General features: G+C 33.1%; 1 protein-coding gene across 3 annotated transcripts in view; it reads left to right on the top strand.

The window, feature by feature from the left end:
* Window positions 1-25,402, top strand: part of ADGRL3 (adhesion G protein-coupled receptor L3) — an 888,015-nt gene that overhangs the window by 289,793 nt on the left and 572,820 nt on the right. For all 3 annotated transcript variants that reach the window (XM_033214560.1, XM_033214561.1, XM_033214562.1), the window contains one exon: window positions 12,578-12,805. In XM_033214560.1, the coding sequence (XP_033070451.1) occupies window positions 12,751-12,805 (55 nt within the window). In that variant the 5' untranslated portion in view covers window positions 12,578-12,750. The remainder of the gene's footprint in view (window positions 1-12,577; window positions 12,806-25,402) is intronic.

Below are 25,402 nucleotides of genomic sequence, written 5' to 3'. Positions count from 1 at the left end.
TCTCTCTTGCCTGGTTGCTACTGATACACTACTGATAATGAAATATGGGGAAATTATATTGCAATATTTTGTGAATTGCAAGAGACTACATTTCTTTCATAATCTCAAGAACAATTTAAGACTTATTATACAGATATGCTTTTTATGTAAATAATTATTTTAAATGTGTTAATTTTTCTGCTATACATGTATTTATTTCCATTATTTTACAGTAATCTTTTCTCATTACTGTTTAAGCCCCTTTTGAAAAAAATACTGAAATTTAAAAAAATGTGAATATCAAGGGTTTTAAACTCAAATTGTCCATGTGAAAGAGATACATGGGACTGACCCTCATGATAACCAAACGTCAGTGAAATGATGTTATGTTAACCTAGCTCATGATGAGATATACCTTCCCCTGCATTCCTCTTTGTCTTGGAAAGTGCTCAAAGAAAGTGTAAGTAGATGTGTATTTTTTCCTTATCCACTGGAAGGAGTTGGAATAGGATGAATTTGACTTTACTACCTCAATTCTTACAACTTCTCTATTCTAGGCTTTATTTTTAAGTCAGTTATTTAGGAACTGTCATTGTTTTCAGAGAAACAGTATTAAGAAATGAGATGCTGTTTCCTAGTTTAGACCCTGAAATGCATACTGTAGCTTCATATGATTTGGATTATTTAAGAAGATATTTAAAGCTCATTATTCTCAGCTATGGAATTTTTTTTAACCAAACTTGACTATATTGCCAGTTGGTATTGATAATGATTTTAGAATTTCACAGGATAAGGATGACATTAATTTGATATTTAAATCAAATCCTGGAATTCCATTTATAACACACATTGTCACTAGATACAATATATTGTCATGATTATGAATCATGAACTACTCAGGTGATTTTATTTATTCAGTTGCCATGGGTATAAGGCTTATTAGTCTATCCTAAACATTAAGGCTCTAAAATAGTAAAAATGCAGTAAATATTAGAAACATTTGAGGATACGTTGGCCTATCATATACCAAGTTTCATCTTTGAGTTAGAATTAGTATGAGAAAATCACAACTAATTCAACTTTGAAGATATATTTGGTTGTTCTCAGTAATATTCAGAATAATCTCAGTTCCCTTTTTAGGAAAATTAATAACAGAATTAAATACTCTTACTGATTGAAATTATATTGATATATTTTGAAATCTTTTAAAAACTTTTATTTGGGAAGTAGCTTTCTTTTTTTTTTTTTCTGATTGTTTTCAACTTTTGTTGTAACATAAAAAGCAATGGTTTGCCTTCTGAGAACCTGGAAGATCATAATTCTTGGTTACTCTCCTAATGAAATCTGTGATGTTACCCTTCATTTACCTAATACATGCATGAGTAAAATGGGTTATTGCTATCTCTTCAGATGTGTCAAAGACATATATAATGCCAGATAAAAATTATTCAGAGTGAAGATATTGAGGGTCTTCTGTTTATGGCATGATTCTTGCAGGCTAAAGTTTGTTTTAATATTTCAGGTTATAGCTATATTCTAGGTCTTCACCTCACTCCATTGATCCCACAAGTTAAAGACTAATCACACCTAGCTGAAAGCTCCTCACATAAGCTCCTTTACATAAGATATGGCCGGGCACGGTGGCTCAAGCCTGTAATCCCAGCACTTTGGGAGGCCGAGACGGGCGGATCACGAGGTCAGGAGATCGAGACCATCCTGGCTAACACGGTGAAACCCCGTCTCTACTAAAAAATACAAAAAAACTAGCCGGGCGATTTGGCGGGCGCCTGTAGTCCCAGCTACTCGGGAGGCTGAGGCAGGAGAATGGCCTAAACCCAGGAGGCGGAGCTTGCAGTGAGCTGAGATCCGGCCACTGCGCTCCAGCCTGGGCGCGAGACTCCGTCTAAAAAAAAAAAAAAAAAAGATATGCTACAGAGTCTGTAGTCAGTACAGGTAATGAGAAGCAGTAGAATCTGAAGACTGAAAACACAACCCTTGGGTCTAGACTGCTTAGATGCAAATCTGGGCTTGATTAATTTTAACTATGTGGCCTCAACAAGTTCTTTAACTCTCCATCCCTCGGTTTCCTCATTTAACAATTAGGAATAAAATAGCCTCTTTCTTATGGAGTTATTATACGATTAACAAAAATGTTCATAGTTAGAAACAATTAAATGAGTTAATACATGGGAGGCTTTCAGAACAGTGTTTGGCATAGTAAGCGCTTAATAAATGTTAGTAGTTATTATGAGGAAGATGATTATTTTTCTTGGTTCTCTGTAGATTTTGGAATAAATTCATGCATTCCTGTTTGAAATGGATTTATTTACTTCCGGATAGACACCTATTATGTTCTGAATGTTTTAAGTGTAACTTACTTGCCCTTCCTGATTTCTACTAGACTTGGAATCATAAAAATCAATCCTTGATTGTTATCATAAATGACATATTGTAAATAGTTGTTAATTTTTTGAATATATTTAAAAATTATAGCTATGTTCATTTAGACTTGTTTTTCACAACTAATTATCATGAATATTTGAGATTTTATGAGTGATTTTATTTTTAAAGAGTAAAGGTTCTATTTTACCAATTGTACATATAGAAAGAACATGAGATCCATTTTTTACTTTTAATTATTGGGTAGTCAAGCAAGTGTTTTCCAAATTAAATGATTTTAACATAATTATTTATATATACCTTTAGTTTAAAACTCACTGATTTTATTTCCAGTTGAACATATCAATATAGACAAATATTATCAAAGCCTATTGGAAATGTTCTCCAATCAAATGCTTTATGGGATCTCAGAAAAGATGTTAACTCAAGGGCACCTCATAAGAAAATGATCCTGTGTCGAACGTTAATCTATTTCCTGCATAATAGATGTGCTACTCTACAGCCAAAAAATAGCAATGTTCATTAAATATAAATTTGTTTCTAGACATTAACAGACATTTATTAAATCACAACACGGAGAGACAATTAAATGAAACTTTTATGCTAGAAAAATTTCTTATTAAAATTACCCTAGAGAGATTATTTGTCTTCTAACTTAGCATCAAGTTATAATATATAAAATATAATTATAAGGGCATGTGCCTTTTTTACTTCAGCAACAAAAGAATAAATATTATTTGCCAGTGTTTCAGATGATGTGTTGAGATTTAGCATCTAATTGCTTGAAACATGTTTTAGGTAATCTTAAAATTAAGGTTAACCATAAAATTCACTAAAGAGAAATAAGTCTTTCTTGTTCTGATCTCTCTGAAACTTATATAGGGGATTGCAGGGAAGAAATGAGGGAAGAATGGAGGCATGACTCAAAGTTGTAGTGGAAGTATCACTTTATACCTTAACTACTCTCCCTACTCCCAATTTGATTCAACTTTTTACTGTATCTTCTGTGCCCATCCTATGTTTTTTCCCTTTTGTTTTCCCTCATGACTTATGTTTACTTCCACACTGACAAGACATATCAGTGATATTTCTACAATTTGAAAAATTGTTGACTTAACGTTCTTCAAATAATATATTAACTTAAATCACATGCTGGACTTATAGGTCATTGTGATCTCCCACCATACTAACTCTGGCAAATATTGTTACTGACACTGATTGCCTAAGGTATTTTTCTTTTCTTTCCATTTTATCCTATATACCATGACCAATTTAATCTTCTAAAAGCATGCTATTTACAATGGACCTTCTGATTCTATCCCCTTTTCTACTTGACCACTCACAATCTTTTATTGAATGCTCTTTTATCCTGCTTACCACTAAATGCAATCTAATTTACCATTTATAACCCCACTTTTAAATATAAATCCTTCACTAAATGAGAACAAGAATTTTTCTCATTGATTGAATGCCTACTCTTGCCAGGAAACTTTATAGCTTCTTATATATATTACCTTTATTTAAGCCTTAAACCACCTGGTAAAATAAGTATAAAATTCAGATGTGAACATTAGGGTATAGAAAATTTAAATAATCTGCTTATGTCATACAGCTCACAACTCGAAGAGAAAGAACTTAAAACTGTCCTTTTCACACTCCAAAGCTCATATTATGTCCTCTATTCATGCTGCTCCTCATAGCCCAGATTTTTTGATGTTTTGTACTTGAAAACAGTAGCTTAGTTTTAAAAAAAAAATCTGTGCAGATATGAAGGACTAGGAAAATATGGCTACATTCAGTTCTAGGTCAAGGTAAATACATATTTACTGTAGATGAAATTTCTTCCAAGTTGTGTTTGACTTGAATATGTTATAAAATATACATCTATCCAGGTAAGTCGTTGCTGCCAGTTGCAGAACAATACCATTCTATCTAAAAGTGCTGTAATTATCTGGAATCAATATTTGATCTCAAATAGCATAATGACTGCTAAGCAGTGTTATGCAAATTTGGGACTGTGACAAAAATATTATACTAAAAAATGCAAAAGCTGCATTTTTTCTGTGATGTCACTCTCTAAATAATAGTTTATTAATATAATGATTCATTTAACACTTCTATTGACTCAGGCTCCTCATATCAAACCAAAGATCATTTAAAAAATTGAATTTGTGACAAAATGTTTGAATATTTAGGAGCAATGTAGAGGACAATAACAGTTTTGGGGATATCTTTGCTATAAATATTTACTCCCATTCTTAAAAGACAATACTTGCAATAATTTATATGTGTTGTTATATTTTATGTCTTTAACTGTTATAAATTTCATGATTTGAAACCAATCAAATTGAATTTATATTCCTTGGTATAGTCTTCAAAATATTTCCTATTCCACCCTAATAGATCCTTCCTATTACTGTCTACAGCTCCTCACTTCTTCCTGAGAAACCAGATGACTTGCAGTTCTGCAACACGCTGCCTTTTACCACCTCTTTATCTTTACCATAGCAACTCTTAATCCAAAACGTTCTTCCTCCACCTACTGTTGAGTGAGATCTTAGACATTCTTCAAATTATAGCACAATTACCACTCTCACAGGTCTTCCAGATCTTTCAAGGTGTGTTATCGCCTCTGTTTTTTTCAATTCCTTCTTCTTAATCAAATTTGGATTTATATTTTACCACTTGTATTTACTGCGTTATTTCTTTTTTTTTTTTTTTTTTTTTTTTTTTTCTATGCATCATGGCTTTTAATTCTTTTTTTTTTTTTTTTTTTTTTTTTTTTTTTTTTTTTTTTTTAATTATACTTTAAGTTCTAGGGTACATGTGCATGACGTTTATATCATGTATAACTCCCCAATGCATCCCTCCCTCCTCCCCCCTCCCCATGATAGGCCCCAGTGTGTGATGTTCCCCTTCCGAGTCCAAGTGATCTCATTGTTCAGTTCCCACCTATGAGTGAGAACATAGGCATGGGCAAGGACTTCATGTCTAAAACACCAAAAGCAACGGCAGCAAAAGCAAAAATTGACACATGGGATCTAATTAAACTAAAGAGCTTTTGCACAGCCAAGAAACTACCATCAGAGTGAACAGGCAACCTACAGAATGGGAAAAATTTTTGCAACCTACTCATCTGACAAAGGGCTAATATCCAGAATCTACAAAGAACTCAAACAAATATACAAGAAAAAAGCAAACAACCCCATCAAAAAGTGGGGAAAGGATATGAACAGACATTTCTCAAAGAAGACATCCATACAGCCACAGACACATGAAAAATGCTCATCATCACTGGCCATCAGAGAAATGCAAATCAAAACCACAATGAGATACCATCTCACACCAGTTAGAATGGCAATCATTAAGAAGTCAGGAAACAACAGGTGTTGGAGAGGATGTGGAGAAATAGGAACACTTTTACACTGTTGGTGGGATTGTAAACTAGTTCAACCATTATGCATATGTTCTTACTGCGTTATTTCATCTTCCTTATCTTCCTCATTGTTTCCTTCTCTTCCTTATTGTTTCCTTCTCCTCTTTCACTGGTTCTTCCTCCTTCTTCTTTAATGCAGGAATTATGCCTTGTATATCTTAACACATCCCCATGACCAAACACAGTGCACACTTGTAATAAATTAACAAAGAAACACACATGTAAATTTGTTGAATTAAATGTTTCTTGAAAATATTAAAGAAGGTGATTGAAAGTTTGTCCTCTATAAATTTCCAAAGGGAGTTAGCACTATTTAAGAAAGTATTCATTTAACTCATTGTTGCTGCTAAGTAAACTCAATGGTTAAATGCTTTCTTCATACTTATTTAATACAAGATTATTTGACCCCCTCAATATTGAAAAAAAAAGAAAAGATCCTTGAATCTTACTGTAAGTGCCTTGGTTTTCAGAGTCAAATTTTCAGGAGAAACTCTATGAATAATGTGAGGACCCAAACTAATGATGCTTTACAGTTCCATAGTATATTCACATACCTTCTGTAAATTGAGAAACAATACATATAATTTTTCAAGAAAACTAGAAAACCTTAAAGGAGAAGCATATGTGTAAGTTTCAGACATTGTAAATTATAGCTAAAATTTACAAAACATAATATATTTTACTGAGTTCAAACTCCTTTAAAACCCATTTTGCTTTTGCCCAATGATGATCATACCAAATATATTAACATTTGATAGGATGGTGATGGAAAATCCTGTGTTATAGTCAGGTAATTTTTCTTCTTGCTGTCCTACTCTTTTTCCCTGGGTTAATTGTATCATAGAGCTCTCGTTCACATCAGAAGGAGTCTTCCATGTAGAACCACTTTTGGAAAGATTTTTTTTGTGAGAGATGTCATCTGTCACTTCGTAGGGCATGGATTATGAAGTATTGCTGTAATGTGCCTATAATTCTGCAATATTGGAAAATAATGGAATCTTGAATAATAAGAATTTAAGTCCCTCACCTAAGCATTTATGCATAATTATTCTGGTTGAAATATATTTTCTAATTTTACTAAGTTTAATTTACTAAATTTCTAAGAAATGCTTGGCTATCTTTGGTTACTTTGGACAGATCTTATTTACAAAGGTAGAGAGCTATGTGCACACAAATCACAATTACTTTGTTGCTCTGATATCAGATATTTTCTTTACTTGTTAATGAAGTGACAAATGATTAAATAAAACAACTGGGTTATTCTTCTTTGAAATTTGTATCGCTTCTTTTTTACTATTTTTGTAGACACAGGGTGTTGCTTTGTTGACCAGGCTGATCTTGAACTCCTGGCCTCAAGCAATCCTCCCACCTTGGTATCTCAAAGTGTTGGGATTACAGGCATGAGATACCATGCCTGCCCTTATTTCTTTTCTTCATATGTCAATGTTATACTATTTTTACCATTTTATCTAAGTGCCAAATTATACCTAGATACAATTTTATACCACGTTGCTATGAATTAATTTTATAACATTAAAAAGGTAATTTATGGAGAAGGCTTGTTTTGATTTTTAAACCAAAATGGTTTTAAATTTTTCAAATTTTAAAGTCCATATACTAACCCTGGAAGAATATAGATAACACCCAAGTGGTAATTCTGAACGCTCCTAAAATTGTAAGGTCATAGCTACGATTTTCCTCTGTGGAGCAAGGAAAACAAAACAAAACAAAATAAAACATGCTTAATGGAAAACTCCTATATTACAATTAGAAATTAGGCTATAGGTCTATATACCAATTCACCATTACAATAATGCCAAATGGCGTTTTTTATATTTTGTATGTGCCAAACATGTCAGAAAATAACGGCCTCCAAAAAGCATATGACAAATACAAGTAAATACGCAAAATAAGGTATGGATTAATAAAAATCTGTAAAGTCAATATTGAAGTAGAATTTGTAGTTAGAATGTATAACAAGTGAAAAGTTAAGAGTTGTGGAAATTTAAACATTTATAAAGAAAATATAGTTTCTTGTCCATGGTATTATGATGGGAAAGGTACAATAATATTCAGTATACTTTGGGGAATGTTTGAGAGTAAATTATCTTACAGAAATGTGATTTAAGAGTGGCTAACACATTCCCAAGATAAGCAGTTTTGAGACTCTAATGTTAACCTCTATTTAGTGTATAGAAAGGAAGCTAATATAAGATAGAAATATAAATTTTTAGCATGATTTGAAAAGAAAATAATATTAAAAAATTAAACTGGGGAAACAATTATGACACTAGAATTCAAGATGAAAGTTTCCAGAAAGTAAAATCAATGTCTCCCGTTTAGAAGACTGACTTTTGTTGAAAGGGATAACAACAAAAAATTCAAATTCTTTTAGAGTATAGTTGTGTTAGATTTGAATAAAAAGTAGCATAGTTAATAAATAAGGAAGTTTTCAAGTAGCTAATGAGGGAAGACTTCAGTTATTTAAGCTTTTTGTAGAATTTCTTTCCATACTGTATTCTTTTCTAACTTTTAGTGGAACTAGTACCAAATAACACAACTTTAAAATTCTAAACCTAAACATTAATGATGTGAATATTAATCAACTTCACTTTTAAATTTTAGATACTGTGAAGAACAGTGAACTTAGTTTTGTTTGAAAACAGATAACCACCAAGATTTTTATAAGAAAAGAAATTTGTTTGGTGAAGTTAATGACAACATTTCAATGGAAAAATTATCATAAGAAGTTTTCTTTTAAAAAACTGCTATAATTCAGAGTGTTGATATATATTTCTGTAGGTTATGAGAAATCTATTAGCTATGAAAACTTATAGTGTATAATTATTGCAAGTTTATTATATATGTCCCCTAATTAGCACAGTATTGGAGTTGTGAGTAAGAGAGAGGCAGGTGGTAAGGCTGGAGTGTGAGAACATGTCACCCTCCTCAAACAATAGTTTTTATTCCTATAAATTCCATTTCCCACCTCTATTTACATTATAATTATGAAAACAAATCCCTATGCCTATATCAAATGTCAAATGTCTGAGTAGAGATGGCTCTTTGTCTTGCTGCAATACCTTAAAAGAAATCATTATTAATAACTAATAGGTATGTACTTCCTTATTCTTTCTATAAAATAACTTTCACCCATTGTTTCAACATTGTAAAATAAGTATCATATGAAATAAATGATTCTGGTTGTAATTGAATCCAAAGTTAACAATAGCAATACTCATCCTTCACTATGGAAATAATGTTCTTTCCTCCTCCGACAGATGCGGAGGTAATTAGGATGGTGTCCTGAAAAGCACCACCCTTTGTGTGTTCTTTGTCCTCTCTTCTCTGCATGCTTTCCTGCCTGCCTCTTGCATCCATGCTGTTCCGGGTTCTCCACTCTTCACAATCAAATAATGTTTCATTTAAGCAAGGCCTAAGTCTTCTTTGGAAATCCCTAATTGTACCCTTCCTTTGCACAATTAATGTTCCTAATTATTTTCATTTATTTTCTTGTTTATTTGTGCCATACAGGAAAGAGCACTAATGTTGAAGTCAATTTGGCTTGAAATTCTAGACACATGTCTGATTTTCCTTCTCAGTAAACATGGAACAATGTTATCTGCTTTATATATTTGTATGAATAATTACATTAAGAAATTTGTGTAATATCTAGCACAGTGTGTAAAATGTGATAAGTACTTAAAGGAAGATTAATTCTTCTCTATGTTGTGACTTCATTTACTTTACTGTGTCCTGCTTTTTTTTTGTTTGTTTGTTTCCACTACAGTATGGGTTGTGAGAAAAACTGTTCTACTAATTTGCATTTTCTGTAAAATCTACTGTAGTAGAAATTTAGTATTACGTGTTTAAGAGAATGAATAAATAATTCATCTAGATGGCAGCTCATAATTTCTTCTAGTAATGCAATGATATATATACATTTACCTTCTATTTGTGTGTATGCGTTTGTATGTGTATGTGTGTGTATACATATATCTCCTGATAACAACTTTTGACTCTTGTGTACTCCATGGTCGCAGAGGAAGGCAAAAAGACACAGAAATAGAATGTTGAGGTTTGCTAGGATAGAGCATTGTGATCTTGTTCATGAATCTGTCAATTGTCTGTCAACTTAAATATCCCTCTTCAAGTAGCTGTCAGTTATTTTGTGCATGTTAAATAATGTAATTTTAAATTAACAATCGCTTTCAAAATTTCTTTTCTGAGTTATACACTTATGACATTTGAGAATGGATTTTCAGGTTTTCTTGTGAGTCAGAGTTGCATAAGAGAAAACAAAAGGAAAATGTTGTGCATGATTCCTTTTCACTTAGTCTCTGTTTTATCTCAGCCACATATTTAATTTCTTGTCAATGCTTTCGCTGTTTGTAAAGGTAAAACGTTATGAGATTATCTAGAATGAGCTTTGTTTCCCATAGTATCAATGAAATTAAAGAGAAAACTCTTTATATCTATTGTGTCCATATTTAGTACTGAAGGAGCCTATGTATACAATAGTAATAAATAAAAATTTTTTAGTTAAATTATCAAATGATCTTACTTCTTATGGATTCACATTGAAAGGATGAGTAGGACAAAATAATTGCCAATGCTATAGCACCTACCACATGCCAGTACTGTTCTTGGCTATTATTATGTATTTTATGTAATTAAAAATTACAAATTTTAACTCATTAAATGTTCATAGAACCATATGAATTAAGTAATATCACCCAACCCATTACATAGATAGGAAAATGGAGATGCTATAGTAAATGACCGTCAACAGGAAAATTGAGATGCTATGTAGTTAAATGACTTGCCCAACGTAGTAGAACGGTAGTTGAGATCAGATTGTCTGACTCCAGAATCTGTGCTCTTAACTACCATGCCGTAAATAACAATATCAAAACATCCGATTAATTTGTGTAATTTTGCCTTTTGTTAAAGACTTTGGTTTTTATTTTGGCAGAATGAAGCATATTAATACTTTCCTCAGTAAACAATTTTGAATATTCCTTTTCAGAAGATTTTTAAATTTAATTCTAAAAATCTGAAATTATTGAAAATACGTATCAATCTCCAGGACAAAGAAAAAAAAAAAAGACAGACAGAAAGAATGAAAGGAAAAAGGAAGGAAGGAAGGAAGGAAGGAAGGAAGGAAGGAAGGAAGGAAGGAAGGAAGGAAGGAAAGAAGAAAGGAAGGAAGGAAGGCAGGCAGGCGGGTGGGCCCAATTTGTGCTTGATTGATCAGTTTGAAAGGTGCTCACTGTAAAAGACGGTGTCTTCAGAATTTGGATTATGTTCCTTTAGTATTTTGATTTCCTAAGATAAATCTGTGAAGACTTTAAGAGGAGGCAACTATACTACTTTTGTTCAATAAAGTTTCTTTTTCAGTGCTTTAAGTTATTAATGTTTGGCACCTCTCAGCAAGATTCCTCATCTTGAATTGTACAATCCTGGAGAATAGGTTTCATGTTTTCTTCAATATTCTATTCCATGTTTCTAGACCACTGCTTTGTATTTTAGTGAGCATTCAGTTAACCTCTGTTGAATGAATTATGTTCAAACTGCATTTTAATTTAGTTTGTATCTATATGCTTACTGTTTAAAATAAGCTATTTAGAATAACATAAATGAAACATAAATGAAAATAAAATTTTAGGCATAATAATCTATTTTAAATCATCATACATTGTTATTGAGATACTTTGCCTTGATTTTCAGTACTGAAACTTTTGACATTCAAACAAAAAGAGTAGCATCTTTTGTAAACATAAATCCATGATGTTCACAGATTTACAGAGATGTTTACAAAAGTAATGTAGTTAATATGTAGAATAATTTCTGAATGAATATTGCAGCCTGAGATGAAAGTAAGACTCATATATTTACCTTTTCTTTTAAACTTATTTATGGTAACAGTGGTTGGTGAAATTATACTGTGGTAAAAGCTTACACAGTGTAAGCCCTAAATCCATATATATATATGCATATTTAGCCAGGCGCAGTGGCTCACGCCTGTAATCTCAGCACTTTGGGAGGCCGAGGTGGGTGGATCACCTGAGACTGGGAGTTCAAGACCAGCCTGACCAACATGGAGAAACCCTGTCTCTGCTAAAAATACAAAATTAACCGGGATGGAGCTACTCGGGAGGCTGAGGCAGGAGAATCGCTTGAACCCGGGAGGCTGAGGTTATGGTGAGCCGAGATCTCGCCATTGCATTCCAGCCTGGGCAAAAAGAGCGAAACTCCATCTCAAAAAAAAAAAAAAAAAAGCCGGGCGCAGTGGCTCACGCCTGTCATCCCAGCACTTTGGGAGGCCGAGGCGGGCAGATCACAAGGTCCTGAGATAGAGACCATCTTGGCTAACACGGTGAAATCCAGTCTTTACTAAAAACATACAAAAAAATTAGCTGGGCGTGGTGGTGGGCGCCTGTAGTCCCAGCTACTCAGGAGCCTGAGGCAGGAGAATGGAGTGAACTCCTGGGAGGCGGAGCTTGCAGTGAGCCTAGATCGCGCCACTGCACTCCAGCCTGGGTGACAGAGCAAGACTCCATCTCAAAAAAATAAAACAAAATAAAAATCATTATATTTAAGTTAATTTGTTCAGTAGAGACTGAATTATTTATTTCACTAAGATCTGAGGCCAGGATATAAACATGATGGTAATATATGCATTGCATAAATAATGTCTTTGGATTACTTACTTATTTTATACAATAACCCCTCCTTTTTTTTTTTTTTTCTTTTTTGCAGGTTTCAGATTTGGGATATTGGTGTTTCTGTTTCGGAGGAATTATTCTTTTTATTTTTAATTTAAAGAAAATTCATCAGTCTCGGAATACAGAAGAGGAACTAGAAATATACGTATTTTGTTTCACATTTGAACAGTCATTCTTGAGGAATACTCCATACCTGAGTGGACAGCCATGTGGCCATCGCAGCTACTAATTTTCATGATGCTTTTAGCTCCAATAATTCATGGTAAGATTTTTCAGATTTTTGTGTAATGCTTAACGTTTTCTCACTTATTCATACTAGACACTTCCTTGGGATCTTTGCTCTGAGATTACTTTGTAGTTTTTCCTTACCATATGTTAGTATGAGTAAATCAAAATAAAAGAACATAATGCGTATTTATTTATTTATTTTTATTTTATTTTATTTTATTTTATTTCATTTTATTTTATTTTATTTTTTTTTTGAATCGGAGTCTCACACTGCCAACCAGGCTCGAGTGCAGTGGCACGATCTCCTCCGCCTCCCGGGTTCACACCATTCTCCTGCCTCAGCCTCCTGAATAGCTAGGATTACAGGCGCCCACCACCACACCTGGCTAATTTTGTTTTTGTATTTTTAGTAGAGACAGGGTTTCACCGTGTTAGCCAGGATGGTCTCCATCTCCTGACCTCGTGATCCGCCCACTTCGGCCTCCCAAAGTGCTGGGATTACAGGCGTGAGCCACGGCACCCAGCCCATAATGTGTATTTTAAGCTGAAATAGTTACGAGTTTTCAGTTGCATTTCTTAAAGTGCCTATTGAAATGTCTTTAAAACTAAAAGGCTTTCTAAAAAGAACACTTGTATTTTATTTTTAAATTTTTCCACACTTTTGGAAAATCAGCTGAATTATTAATTATCTCATTTATTGTGATTTTTTTGGCTTGCATAGTTTCATACTTAAAAAACAATTTTAATGTAGTAAATTTGGGCATTTGAAAGAAAACTCCAAAAGTAAAATCCTACTTATTCAAAAGTATCTGCTTTACACAATCAAGTAATTATTTTTTCTCTGAGTATTTACTAGTCTGCACAATCTTTAATATACAGAACACAAACTATAATCTTCCAATAAAGGGAAATTATTTTTGTACCCTATCTTGTAATGCAAAAACACAAACAAATAAAAAAAAAAAAAAAAGAAGAATGGTCAGGCATGGTGGCTCACGCCTGTAATCCCAGCACTTTAGGAGGCCGAGGCGGGCAGATCACGAGGTCGGGATATCGGGACCATACTGGCTAACATGGTGAAACCCCGTCTCTACTAAAAATACAAAAAAAAAAAGTGGCCAGGTGCGGTGGTGGGCGCCTGTAGTCCCAACTACTCTGGAGGCTGAGGCAGGAGAATGGAGTAAACCAGAGAGGCGAAGCTTGCAGTGAGCTGAGATCGTGCCACTGCACTCCATCCTGGGCGACAGAGCGAGACTCCGTCAAAAATAAATAAATAAATAAATAAAAAATAATAATATTAATGTCTATTTTCACTTTTTAAAGAAAGATGATTTTATGGAAACATGCTAATATACTTAACAGACATGTATACTTAATGTTGTTCATTTAGACATCTTTGTATTTATAACAGAAATATGATTGATTAGAAATGACATACCTTTGCAAATTTTATAAAATATATCATATTATTTAATATATAAGTGAGACATTTATATTCTGTACAACTTAATGTAATATTCACTGAATCTCTCTCAAACCTGGTAAATTAAAGTCTATATGTAAGTTCCTCTTACACAATTTAATGTTTTTGGCTAATTATCATTGATCTTTTTCCCTAAGATGAAAATGTTGTAATATAGTCGCTCTCTCATATGTTGATGATAATTATAGCAAAGAAAAAAGGACACAGCTGTATTTGCCACTGCTTAGGAGGTCTCAGAATATTATAGTGTAGCAAGCAGCTGAAATGAATTTTTAGCCTCTTTAGCTCACTTTTGGTTTTTAATTGACTACAGAAACTCATTGTAGTTCATCAGTGAGGCAATTCTGAATCTGGCCTGTGTTCTTAAGTTTTAACATGAATTGCATTTTGCTGTCATTCTAAATACTGGGTAAAGTAACTTCTTTTGAAGTTTTCCTCTAAAGTTCCCTGGATGCAACATATTTAGTTCTGACAATTCACTCTATTATAAGGTAGAGATGTTTGTAAAATGGGAGTATCCTACTTATTCAACCATCTCAACCATCTTGTTTTAAGCAAACTTGTCTAAAATATCAAAATATTTTCTTAATTCATATACTGATACATTAACCTTCTCTGCATGGGCACATATAACATTTTGTGATGTGGGAAAATAAATATAATTACATTACTTGAAACAATGCTTTTCTAAGTATCCATATATGTAAAGGTGATTTAAATTAGACTTTTTATGTTCTAAAAATACCTCCCTTATAATATTATTTTGAGAATAAAATAAATAGCATATGTAAATAATACAGCACAGTGCACAGAAAATATTTAGCGCTTGAACATGTGAATTTCCTTCATTATATAATCTATCCCTCCAGTTAATTTTTTGTTCCAGTAAATTATAACAACCAGGAATTAGCTAGCCATAAGAGCTGATTTATTTAATGTTGATACTAAGGAAAAAAGAAAAATATCTACATATATATTTACACACACACAATTCATATTTAAAAGATCAAACTAAAATTACGCTTGTTAGAGAAAATTAGGTTAAAAATAGCAGAAACAGACGTTGCAAGAAAGATTCCTTTTTCAGAACTAAAATGCCTGGTCCGTAAAACTGACACATACTATGTATTTCAGTGGACCCCTAAATGTGGCTGAGCCTTGGGTCTTGGGTCTTGGTTTGGGGACTGATAATCTGCATTGAAAACACACACACAGAGAGAGAGAGAGAGAGAGAGAGAGAGAGAGAGAGAATATCTCCAAGTAACTTTTAGAAGTATTAAATCAACCTCTAATATAATGATAGGACACGTAAAAGACTGATCTGACATGTAAAATACTCTGGGCTAAAAAAATAATCATTTCCATTTTATATGGACTATTCAATATTATCTTGAGTTTTGAACCATAGAGGACAAAACAATATAGAATCTTTTTTCTGATAAACTTTACCCTTTATTTTAAAACTTTGCACCTGAGAAAATACAAGTCGGTTTTGTCTTCCTTCTTTAAGAAGGCTTTTTCTTTTGCCTTTGTTATACCACTTCTGACTTGTGAATGAAGGACTTTATAAGCAGCCTTTTGGAATCTAACTTGCTCATAAATAGAAAAATATACCTTTGATCAAGTGCTGAACTATAACAGGATAGGAAATTTTAGAGTCCCCATCAATCCTGGCTTAAGAGAATACTGCATAACTTGAAACCTTAGATGACGGAGTTAAAATGTATGTCACAGTTATAGAAGTACTTTTGTTTCTGACATATCCTCTGCTGATGTCTCCTTGCTACTGCTAAGATGTCCAGATATTTTGCCCTCTTGATCATTGGGAATTAATTCTTCAGAGTAATGATCTGAATTGCTATCCCTTTCTTCAGAGAAAATAGTAATGATGACTACTGATTTTATAGCCATAAACTTTAGATGTTTTAGTTCACTTAATATTCACTGTAATTGCATAGGTTTTTTTAATTATTTGTTATTATTATCATCATCACCATCTTTACAGATAAAGACATTGAGGTACACAGTGGTAAAGTAAATTGAGGTCACACAGCTATTAAGTGACACAGAGGGAATTTAAAATCAAGGACTTGGCTTTTGAGCTCTGCTCTTGCTGGCAGTAGATATCCAATTCCTATCAAGGCCATTCCTCTTTACATAGAATCTCATCTCAACTCTCCTGGTCACTTGGGAGCAGGTGAGGCAGAAACATTGACCATCTGCCTCTTCCATGTTCTTGGGACAGACAGACTGTGGTTCTGAAGCCTGACAGACCAGAGATGAAATTCCAGCTCTGCCACCTACTGGCTCTGTAATCTTGTTTATCTGTCAACTTGTTAATAAATATAATGAATTTAACCACTACAAGCCAGAAAACTGCTAGATGCTAAAGACAGGATAGTGAACAAAAGACTTGTATTTCTTCCCTCAACGAGCTTACAGTAACCTAAAAATGTGTAGCTTAATATAATTTTCATCTGTAAAAATGAACATGTATTCCTTGCAGAGCTATTTTAAGAAATGGATGTAATTATATATGTATAACTTCTAACATGGTGCTTTGGCAGTTGATAAAGCTTTCATTTTTTTCCCTACTCCTTTCTTACCTTGAAATAGAGGTAAACCCCGAGCAAGGTAAGGAAAATAAATAATTACTGTTATTCTAACCCTGAGAATGGAAATAAATCTTTTTCTACTCAAACCTCAATATTTATGTTTTGCCAAACATTTCTAAATACTAGTGTCTAAACAAAATTATTATCAATATTACTAATATCTAAACAAAATTACTCTCACTATGTAGGAATGTTTAAATTACTATTTTAATTGGTTATATATAATTGTTAGGGTTATATTTTTGCATAATCTCTACATGGACAAAATTAAAAACTAAGCTAAATAATTAATTCTGATAAAGTTTATGTTAATTGAATAATCCCCATTTGCTCTAAATAGTCTGGTCAATGTTTTATATAGGAAAACAAAACAAGTACATCAATATCGTATAAATATGTACAATTTAAATTAGGAAATGTCCCTGCTTCTGTGTTTATCTGTCCATAGTCCGTGTCTCTGTGTACTTCTGTATTTCTCTTTTTCTGTTTTCCATGACTGTGTCCCCTTCCTGTAGAGCCATAAAATCCTTATCTATAATGCAATGAGACCTGGCAGAAGTAAAGAGGAGCAGCTGAAGCAGATGGCCAGTTCTTTGCTGTGCAATACTGTAGTGTTGCATAAAGATAAAGGATTCTTTTTGTTGTTTTTCTATTGATGTGATTGGGAGAAAGGAAAAAATAAGGAAATTGGAGAGCAAGAACCCAGTAATAACATAGGTACCTGGGGCTCGTTTTGATTGGCAGTAAAGAAACATCAAGGTCCAATGTGGGACCTTGGGCTGGGAGATCTGTTCCTGGGAGGTAACTACACCCAAGCCCCAACTGACCGGGAGTTCAGAAGGTGATTGTGGTGCTCGAATATTTCAACCACATCTCAACTTATTTGAACCTTACTTGTAAAAACTGAATCATAGTTGAAGAGGTAGAAAGCAGGATCATTGGCACCTAAACTAGGAATAACGGCGAGCAGTATGTTTTACAGCGTCTTCACAGAAAAAGAAAAGTACAATATAAAAAAAATCTTCTAGAACCACCTTATGCGTGCTTTTTTCCTGCAATTCTATTGCTAAAGTTGCATCTGTATTTATATATTCAGGGACTTTACTGGTTAGCCTACATTTCATCATGTGCAAGAAATGACTTATAATAAACAGTTCTTAGTAGGCATAAAAGAATGATCAGATGCATATTTGCTTTTATGTAATTTTCACCTTATTGTTAATCTGTGTTTACAATTATAATACTGATGTCAATGATCTAAGATAATACTCTTATATTTTGTAACTTCTAATAGGATGTGAAACTTGAAAAAGTACAAAATTACATTTAACTACATAGCATTTTATCATATAATTCTTTCTATGAAGATGTGTTTTATTAGTTCTGAAAGAGTCAGGTTGACTTCTAAGCTCTGCTTAACTTGGTTATTTTTAGAAATTAATCATCCTTGAAATGTTTATAACACTTGCCAGCCTAGGTAATTTGTAATATCTGCAGTAATATAACTATGTTTATGGTCAAATACATTATACAGAAAAATTCGTGTCGTGGTAATGATATATGAGGTTACTGCTAACACATCCAACACCATCCACATTAGCCAGTGGGTACTAAGTTTTAAAATACGTATTTTATAAGCTAACTACACAATCGCTAGTATCACAATGTAAGCTACAAACATGCATGGCTGATAGCTTTACTTTATGTGTAAGAATTTGTTTAGAAACTTTCCCAAATACTCAGTATGCAGGTTGGCAGTTGGAAAAAAAATAATAATAATAATTTTGTACTTGCAAAAGATGTTACATATGAATTTAATTGAGTAATAATCTATGAGTGACCTGTACATATTTGGAGTAAAATAGCTTTTTCCTATATTGAAATTTTGTATATTGTGACTATTTGAGGTGCTTGTAATTGCGGTGGACTCTGACTGCAATAGGATTGTTGTTTTATATTTAATGTTGAACAAATCAAAAAATATTTGAATATATAATATAAAATCATTGTTTTCTTATTCTTTGGATTACTATTTACTTGAATCCTAGTATAACTGGGTTATTTATAAATGGGTTATTTTTCTTTATATTGTCAAATTATGAGTGTTATTTATAAAAATATCTTTTTTGAAAAGACAGTAAGATATCGTTAGATGACATTTAGTTTTAAGAGTTTTTTAGACTATTTTTTCTAAGAATAGCTTTTAAATTTTTTATTTTTAAAATTTTAATTTTAAGTAAAAATTTCAAATATTATTATTAGTAAAAAGTATTTTTTTATTAATACATAACATTTGTACGTGTTTATGGGGGTACATACGGTATTTTGATACATGCATACAGTGTATAATGATCAAATCAGAGTACTTAAGATATTCTTCACTTCAACCATTTTTCATTTTTTTGTGTGGGGAACGTTTCAGATTTTCTGGGAGGCTATTTGCCTGGATTTACCCACTGAAATTCGCAGGTATTTTATGTTGAATCATGCGCCATTTTTCTACCCTCATCACTTCAAATTCTTCAACCCCCTTTTTGTAAGACAGGGTCTCACTCTGTCACCCAGGCTGTAGTGCAGTGTCATAATCAGAGTCCACTCTAACCTCAACCTCCTGGACTCAAGCAATCCTCCCACTTCAGCCTCCCAAGTTGCTAGGACCACAGGCATCCACCACCATGCCTGGTTAATTTTTAAAATGTTTTCATAAAGATGGAGTCTTGCTTTGTTGCCCAAACTGGTCTCAAACTGTAGACCTCCAGCAATCCTCCTGCCTTGACCTCCCAGAGTACTGAGATTACGGGTGTGAACCACTGTACCCAGCCCACTTTTACTCATGTATTTGATTCCTCAAAGTAGTTCATTCATTCAGGATTTTTTTTAAAAAAATAATTTTTAATTATTATGGATATTTAATAGTGCATGTCTATGGGATGCATATAATATTTGATACAAGTATACAATTTGTAAGGATCAGTTACTCCAGGGTAATTAGGGTATCTATTATCTCAACTATTTTTATTTATATGTGTTAGGAATATTACAATTCTACTCTTTTAGTTATTTTGAAATACGCAATGAATTACTGTTGGCTATAGTCACCATATCTTGCTTCTGAACACTAGATCTTATGCCTTCTACCTAACAGTATTTTTGTACCAACTAACCATCTTCTCTTCATCTTTCTCCTCTCCAGTAATCTTCCCATCCTCTGGTAACCATCTTTCTACTCTCTGTCTCCATTAGTTTAATATTTTTTTATTTCTCACATATTACTGAGAACATGCAATGTTTGTCTTTCTATACCTGGCTTAAGAATTTCATCACTTTTTTATGGCTGGATAATATTTCATTGTGTATATGTAACCACATTTTCTTTATCCATTCATTGATGGATACTTAAGTTGATTCTGTATCTTGGCCATTGTGAATAGTGTTGCAATAAATATAGGAGTGCACATATCTCTTCAATATACTGATTTTCTTTCTTTTCCACATATACCCAGCAGTGGGATTTCTGGATCATGTGGTAGTTCTTGTAGTCTTTTGAGGGACCTTCATGCTGTTCTCCACAGTGGCTACACTATTTACATTCCTACCAACAGACAAAGGTTCCCCTTTCTCCACATCCTCACCAGCATTTGCTATTGCCTGTTTTTTTGGATAACAGCCATTTTAACTGTGGGAGATGATATTTCATTATAGTTATAATTTGCACTTCTCTGATGATTGGTGATGCTGAGCATTTTTCATTTACCTGTTGGTCATTTGTATATCTTCTTTTGAGAAATGTCTATTCACATCTTTTGCTCATTTTAAAATTAGATTGATTTTTTTCCTGTTGAGTTATTAACCCTTGTCAGATGACAGTTTGCAAATATTTTCTCTCATTCCTGTGGGTTTTCTCCTCACTTTTTTATTGTTATTATGACTTCCAAAATTAATAATTGTCCATAATTGAAATTTTATTTTTATGGGAAACCTGTATACTGGTGAATTGTATACAAAACAGCAAGGCAATTCATTGGATTCTATTAGTTTTCAATTATTCTTCCTAAGTAAATGATGAAGATAATTAAACTTTGGTAGCCAAGAAAAATTTCTATTTTTGGTTGAGTCTGAATTTTTTTGAGATTTTGGAAATTCTCTTTTTTATATTTTTATATCTTTGCTCAAATTATATTATAAATATTGAGTCTTTCATTTTATTTCTGTAGATTGTTTTTCTCTAATATATTCTGCAAATTACTGAATGCCTCTTTTAGTTCATCTCAAAAGTAATTCTGTAGCTTTGCATCTCTCTATCAAATCCACATATTGTATATTAGTGTCCTCTGGACTCACATCACATCTTTTAATAAAAAAATTGAAATCAGCAGAGAACCTGGTGTTTTATATGGCAAGGATAATTAATGATTTATAAATGTTGATACTGAATAGCTCCTGTAATTTTCAGGAACTATGGAAGATCGTGTCAGCACATTTAGGAAGCATTGCTTACATGAAGCCCAGAAACTGAAATTTACAATATCATCTAATCTAAACTGCTTTAGAATCCTATCTTGTATGGTCCTATTAAATGAAGTAGAAAGATCTTAAGCCTTAGAGTTTAACTCCAGTTCCATTACTTCCAAGATATATGACCTTCAAGAGTTTAAATCACAGTTTATTTATTTGTTAAATAAGTAATTAGGCTTACTTTGGTATAGTATAAGGATTAAATAAAATAATGTGTAAAAAGGCCCTAATATAAAGCCTCACACATTTAATCCTGGGAGAATGGGGTCATTAAAACATACCTTTAGGAATTAGAACCAAAAAAACAAATGATCTGAATAGTAAGCAAAATTTAAAATACAACACCATCTTGGGGTCACTTACATTCCACAATTCTTTTTCAAAGACTGCATTGTATATTCTTAATCCCCATTGTGACAGTTTCTCTAATTATGAGTCTACACATTTGTACACACATCCCATCATTATATTTAGGACTCAGCCACTGGACTGTAACTAAGTCTTTAATGAGTTACTAATGAACATCTTAAGCTTAGATCAGCATTCAAAGAAAAATGTTAAAGGGTGTTGAAAAGCTATTCAAAGTGCAATTCTGTCACTTTTAATTAGACTGTAAGTCCAATAAAATATCCTGTCATCACTCTTCTTTCTCAGTTTGAAAAAATTGAATAGTGAGTGACGGATATACCCTCACTTTGGTATCATTAGTTTTATGTGAAATTAAAAAGGGTAAATTCAGTGACCTAAATTAGAGAAATCATTATTTTGATTAAATGCAAAGATAAAAATAACATGCAAACATAAAATAGCATTTTACAACATTTCATTCTTTTTTCTTGGACTCAGATGACTTTAAAACAGATTGATTTTGTTGTTGCATTGGAGAATAACAGGAAAATATCTAATGATTAGATATGTAGGTTAAAATCATAAAAATAAAAATAAAAAAAAAACCTCTCTATTTATAAAAGAACAAATAGTCTGCTTTCACTCATTACTGATTCTCTCCAAGCTGTTAGAGATATCACAAGAGTAGTAAACATAAATATTACCTGAATTAGATCAGAACTAATCTTTAGTATAGCTCTCCATACAAATCAACAGTGGTGGTGACAATTTAGCAATGATCCTTTTTCTTCTTTTTTTTCTCCTTTTGATAGGGAAGTTGAGGAAACCATGCAGACCTTAAGGGCACATTATTTAATAATGAAGACAAATAAAGCATACAATTTAAAGCAACAGGCTGGTATGATGCTCTTCCTCCAGGGAACACTACACAATTGCTTAAAAGGAGGCCTTTTAGATTAGTTACAATAGCTGGATAGTTGGAATAGCTGTGATAGCACAGATGTATTAGAGGTTACAGGCTGTTGGCAGGCTTTATGGTGTCCCTCTGCAGACAGATAAAAAACCACGATGTCGATTTTTAAAAGTAGGTGTCCAATAATAATCACATTCTATGTATACCACCAACATAACGTAATCGATCATTTTGACATTTGAGCCTGTTAACATATTTGCTGTCTTGTTAAACAGAATTTAGGCATTCATTGAAACTTATGAACATTAAGGTGTGAAATGGTTTGGCTCTGTGGCCCCGCCCAAATCTCATCTTGAATTGTACTTCCATAATTCCCACGGATTGTGGGAGGGACTTTAAAACAGATTGATTTTGTTGTGTGTATGTGTTGAGAAAGGTGGATGGGTGGGGAAAATACCTTAACTACCATAAAAAAAGCAAAACAGTTCTCATTCTTCTCAGATGTCTTCAGAAATGCCAGTTATTATTTACTTAGGAGAGGGAGCTAGAACTCACTAGCAAAACAAACCTCTGTCAATATATGGATCATTTTTGCTCATTTTGCCCACACATTAGTTATAATTGGCAGTATGATTAAGGAATAGTGCCTCATTACTATAGTTGTAAAGATTTTTAAAGAAAGGATTTACTTTACAGCATTCTGAAAGTATAGTTGCCATACAATTAAAAAATTGATATTCTTGAGGAGGGGAGTAGAGGGAAAAACAAAGTCAATGTTATCCAAATAACAAATTCTAAAGGTTTTCTGTTACCATGAATTTAAATGTGTTTTCATTATGTTTACAAGGAAGCAGGTGTTTGGAAAATCTTCCTATTAGTTATCACTCCTCTTAAGGTACATAATACAGATTTTATTTCACTGGAATGAAAAAAAAATCATCTTTTTTGTCAGAAGCCAAATCTCTAATAAATTTATATCACTAACAGAAATCTGTGCTTACTCATTTGCAGAAGTGTTTAAGGTATTTACATCACAGTATTACAATTTAGACAACAATTATAATGAAAGTCACTGTATTTCCCTTTATTGATAGGATACGTAAAATGCAAGCTATGAAAACCTATTAAAAAGTAATCTTAAAAAGTTGGTTCTTTTGTTCTTTAACAAAATGAAAAGTTTCCCTTTGGCTTTATTCACAGTCACGTGTTTGACTCTTTCACTATTCTCAGTGTGTTTTATAAAACTTTTGTAACATAGTAGCTTAGTGTTCTGATAATGACTCTAATGTGTAAAAGCAAACTATTTATTCTTTTATAAATACAGAAGTTTTTCAAATTTTTTTAACCTACATATCTAATCATATCTGGATCTTTTTTTCCTCATGTCATCTGTTATTTATTTTTATAATTTCAATTGTTATATTAGAGTCAGGGGGTAAATGTACAGGTTTGCTACAGGAGTATATTGCATGTATCTGAGGCAAATGATCCTGTCACCCAAGGTATTGAGCATACTACCCAATAGGTAGTTTTCCGACCTTGCCTTACTCTCTCTCTTAATTCCCAGTGTTTATCGTTCTCATCTTGTATTAGTCCGTTTTCATGCTGCTGATAAAGACATTCCTGAGATTGGGAAGAAAGAGAGTTTTAATTGAACTTGCAGTTTCAGATGGCTCAGGAGGCCTCAGAATCATGGTGGGAGGCAAAGGCACATCTTACATGGCAGTAACAAGAGAAAAATGAGGAAGATGCAAAAGTGGAAACCCCTAAACATCAGATCTCATGAAACTTATTCACTACTATGAGAACAGTATGGAGGAAACTGTCCCCATGATTCAAACTATCCCACCGTTTCCATCCCACAACCCACTGGAATTATGGGAGTACAATTCAAGATGAGATTTGGGTGAGGACACAGAGCCAAACCATATCACATCTTTTTTTTTTTTTTTCTTGAGACAGAGTTTTGCTCTTGTTGCCCAGGCTGGAGTGCAATGACACCATCTCGGCTCACCGCAACCTCTGCCTCCCGGGTTCAAACGATTCTCCTGCCTCAGCCTCCTGAGTAGCTAGGATTATAGGCACCCGACACCACGCCCAGCTAATTTTTGTAATTTTAGTAGAGACAGGGTCTCGCCATATTGGCCAGGCTAGTCTTGAACTCTTGAGCTTGGGTGATCCACCCACCTCGGCCTCCCAAAGTGCTGGGATTACAGGTGTGAGTCACTGCACCCGGGGCATATCACATCTTAATGTCCATAAGTTTCAATGTTTAGCTTCCACTTATAAGTCAACATATGCAATCTTTGGTTTTCTGTTCCTGTGTTAATTCACTTAGGGTGATGGCCTCCATTGGCATCCGCGTTGCTGAAAAGGACATGATTTCATTATTTTTTATGGCTGCATAGTATTCCATGGTGTGTGTGTATATATACATACATGTATCTATATATACCTATATATATATATAGAGAGAGAGAGAGAGATAATTGTATTTTTCCAGTCTACCATTGATGAGTACTTGGGTTGATTCCACGTCTTTGGAATTATAAATAGTGCTGCAATGTATATACAAATGCATATGTCTTTTTGGTAGAATAATTTATTTTCCTTTTGCTATATACCCAATAATGGGAATACTCGGTAGAACAATAGTTCTGGTTTTAGTTCTTCGAGAAATCTCCAACCTGCTTTCCACAGCAGCTGAACTAATTAGCATTTCCACCAACAGTAGGTAAGCATCCCTTTTACTCCACA

Source organism: Trachypithecus francoisi, unplaced genomic scaffold (assembly GCF_009764315.1).
Source record: "Trachypithecus francoisi isolate TF-2019V2 unplaced genomic scaffold, Tfra_2.0 Lachesis_group1, whole genome shotgun sequence".
Taxonomy (NCBI): domain Eukaryota; kingdom Metazoa; phylum Chordata; class Mammalia; order Primates; family Cercopithecidae; genus Trachypithecus; species Trachypithecus francoisi.
This window is presented reverse-complemented; position numbering and strand designations above follow the sequence as displayed.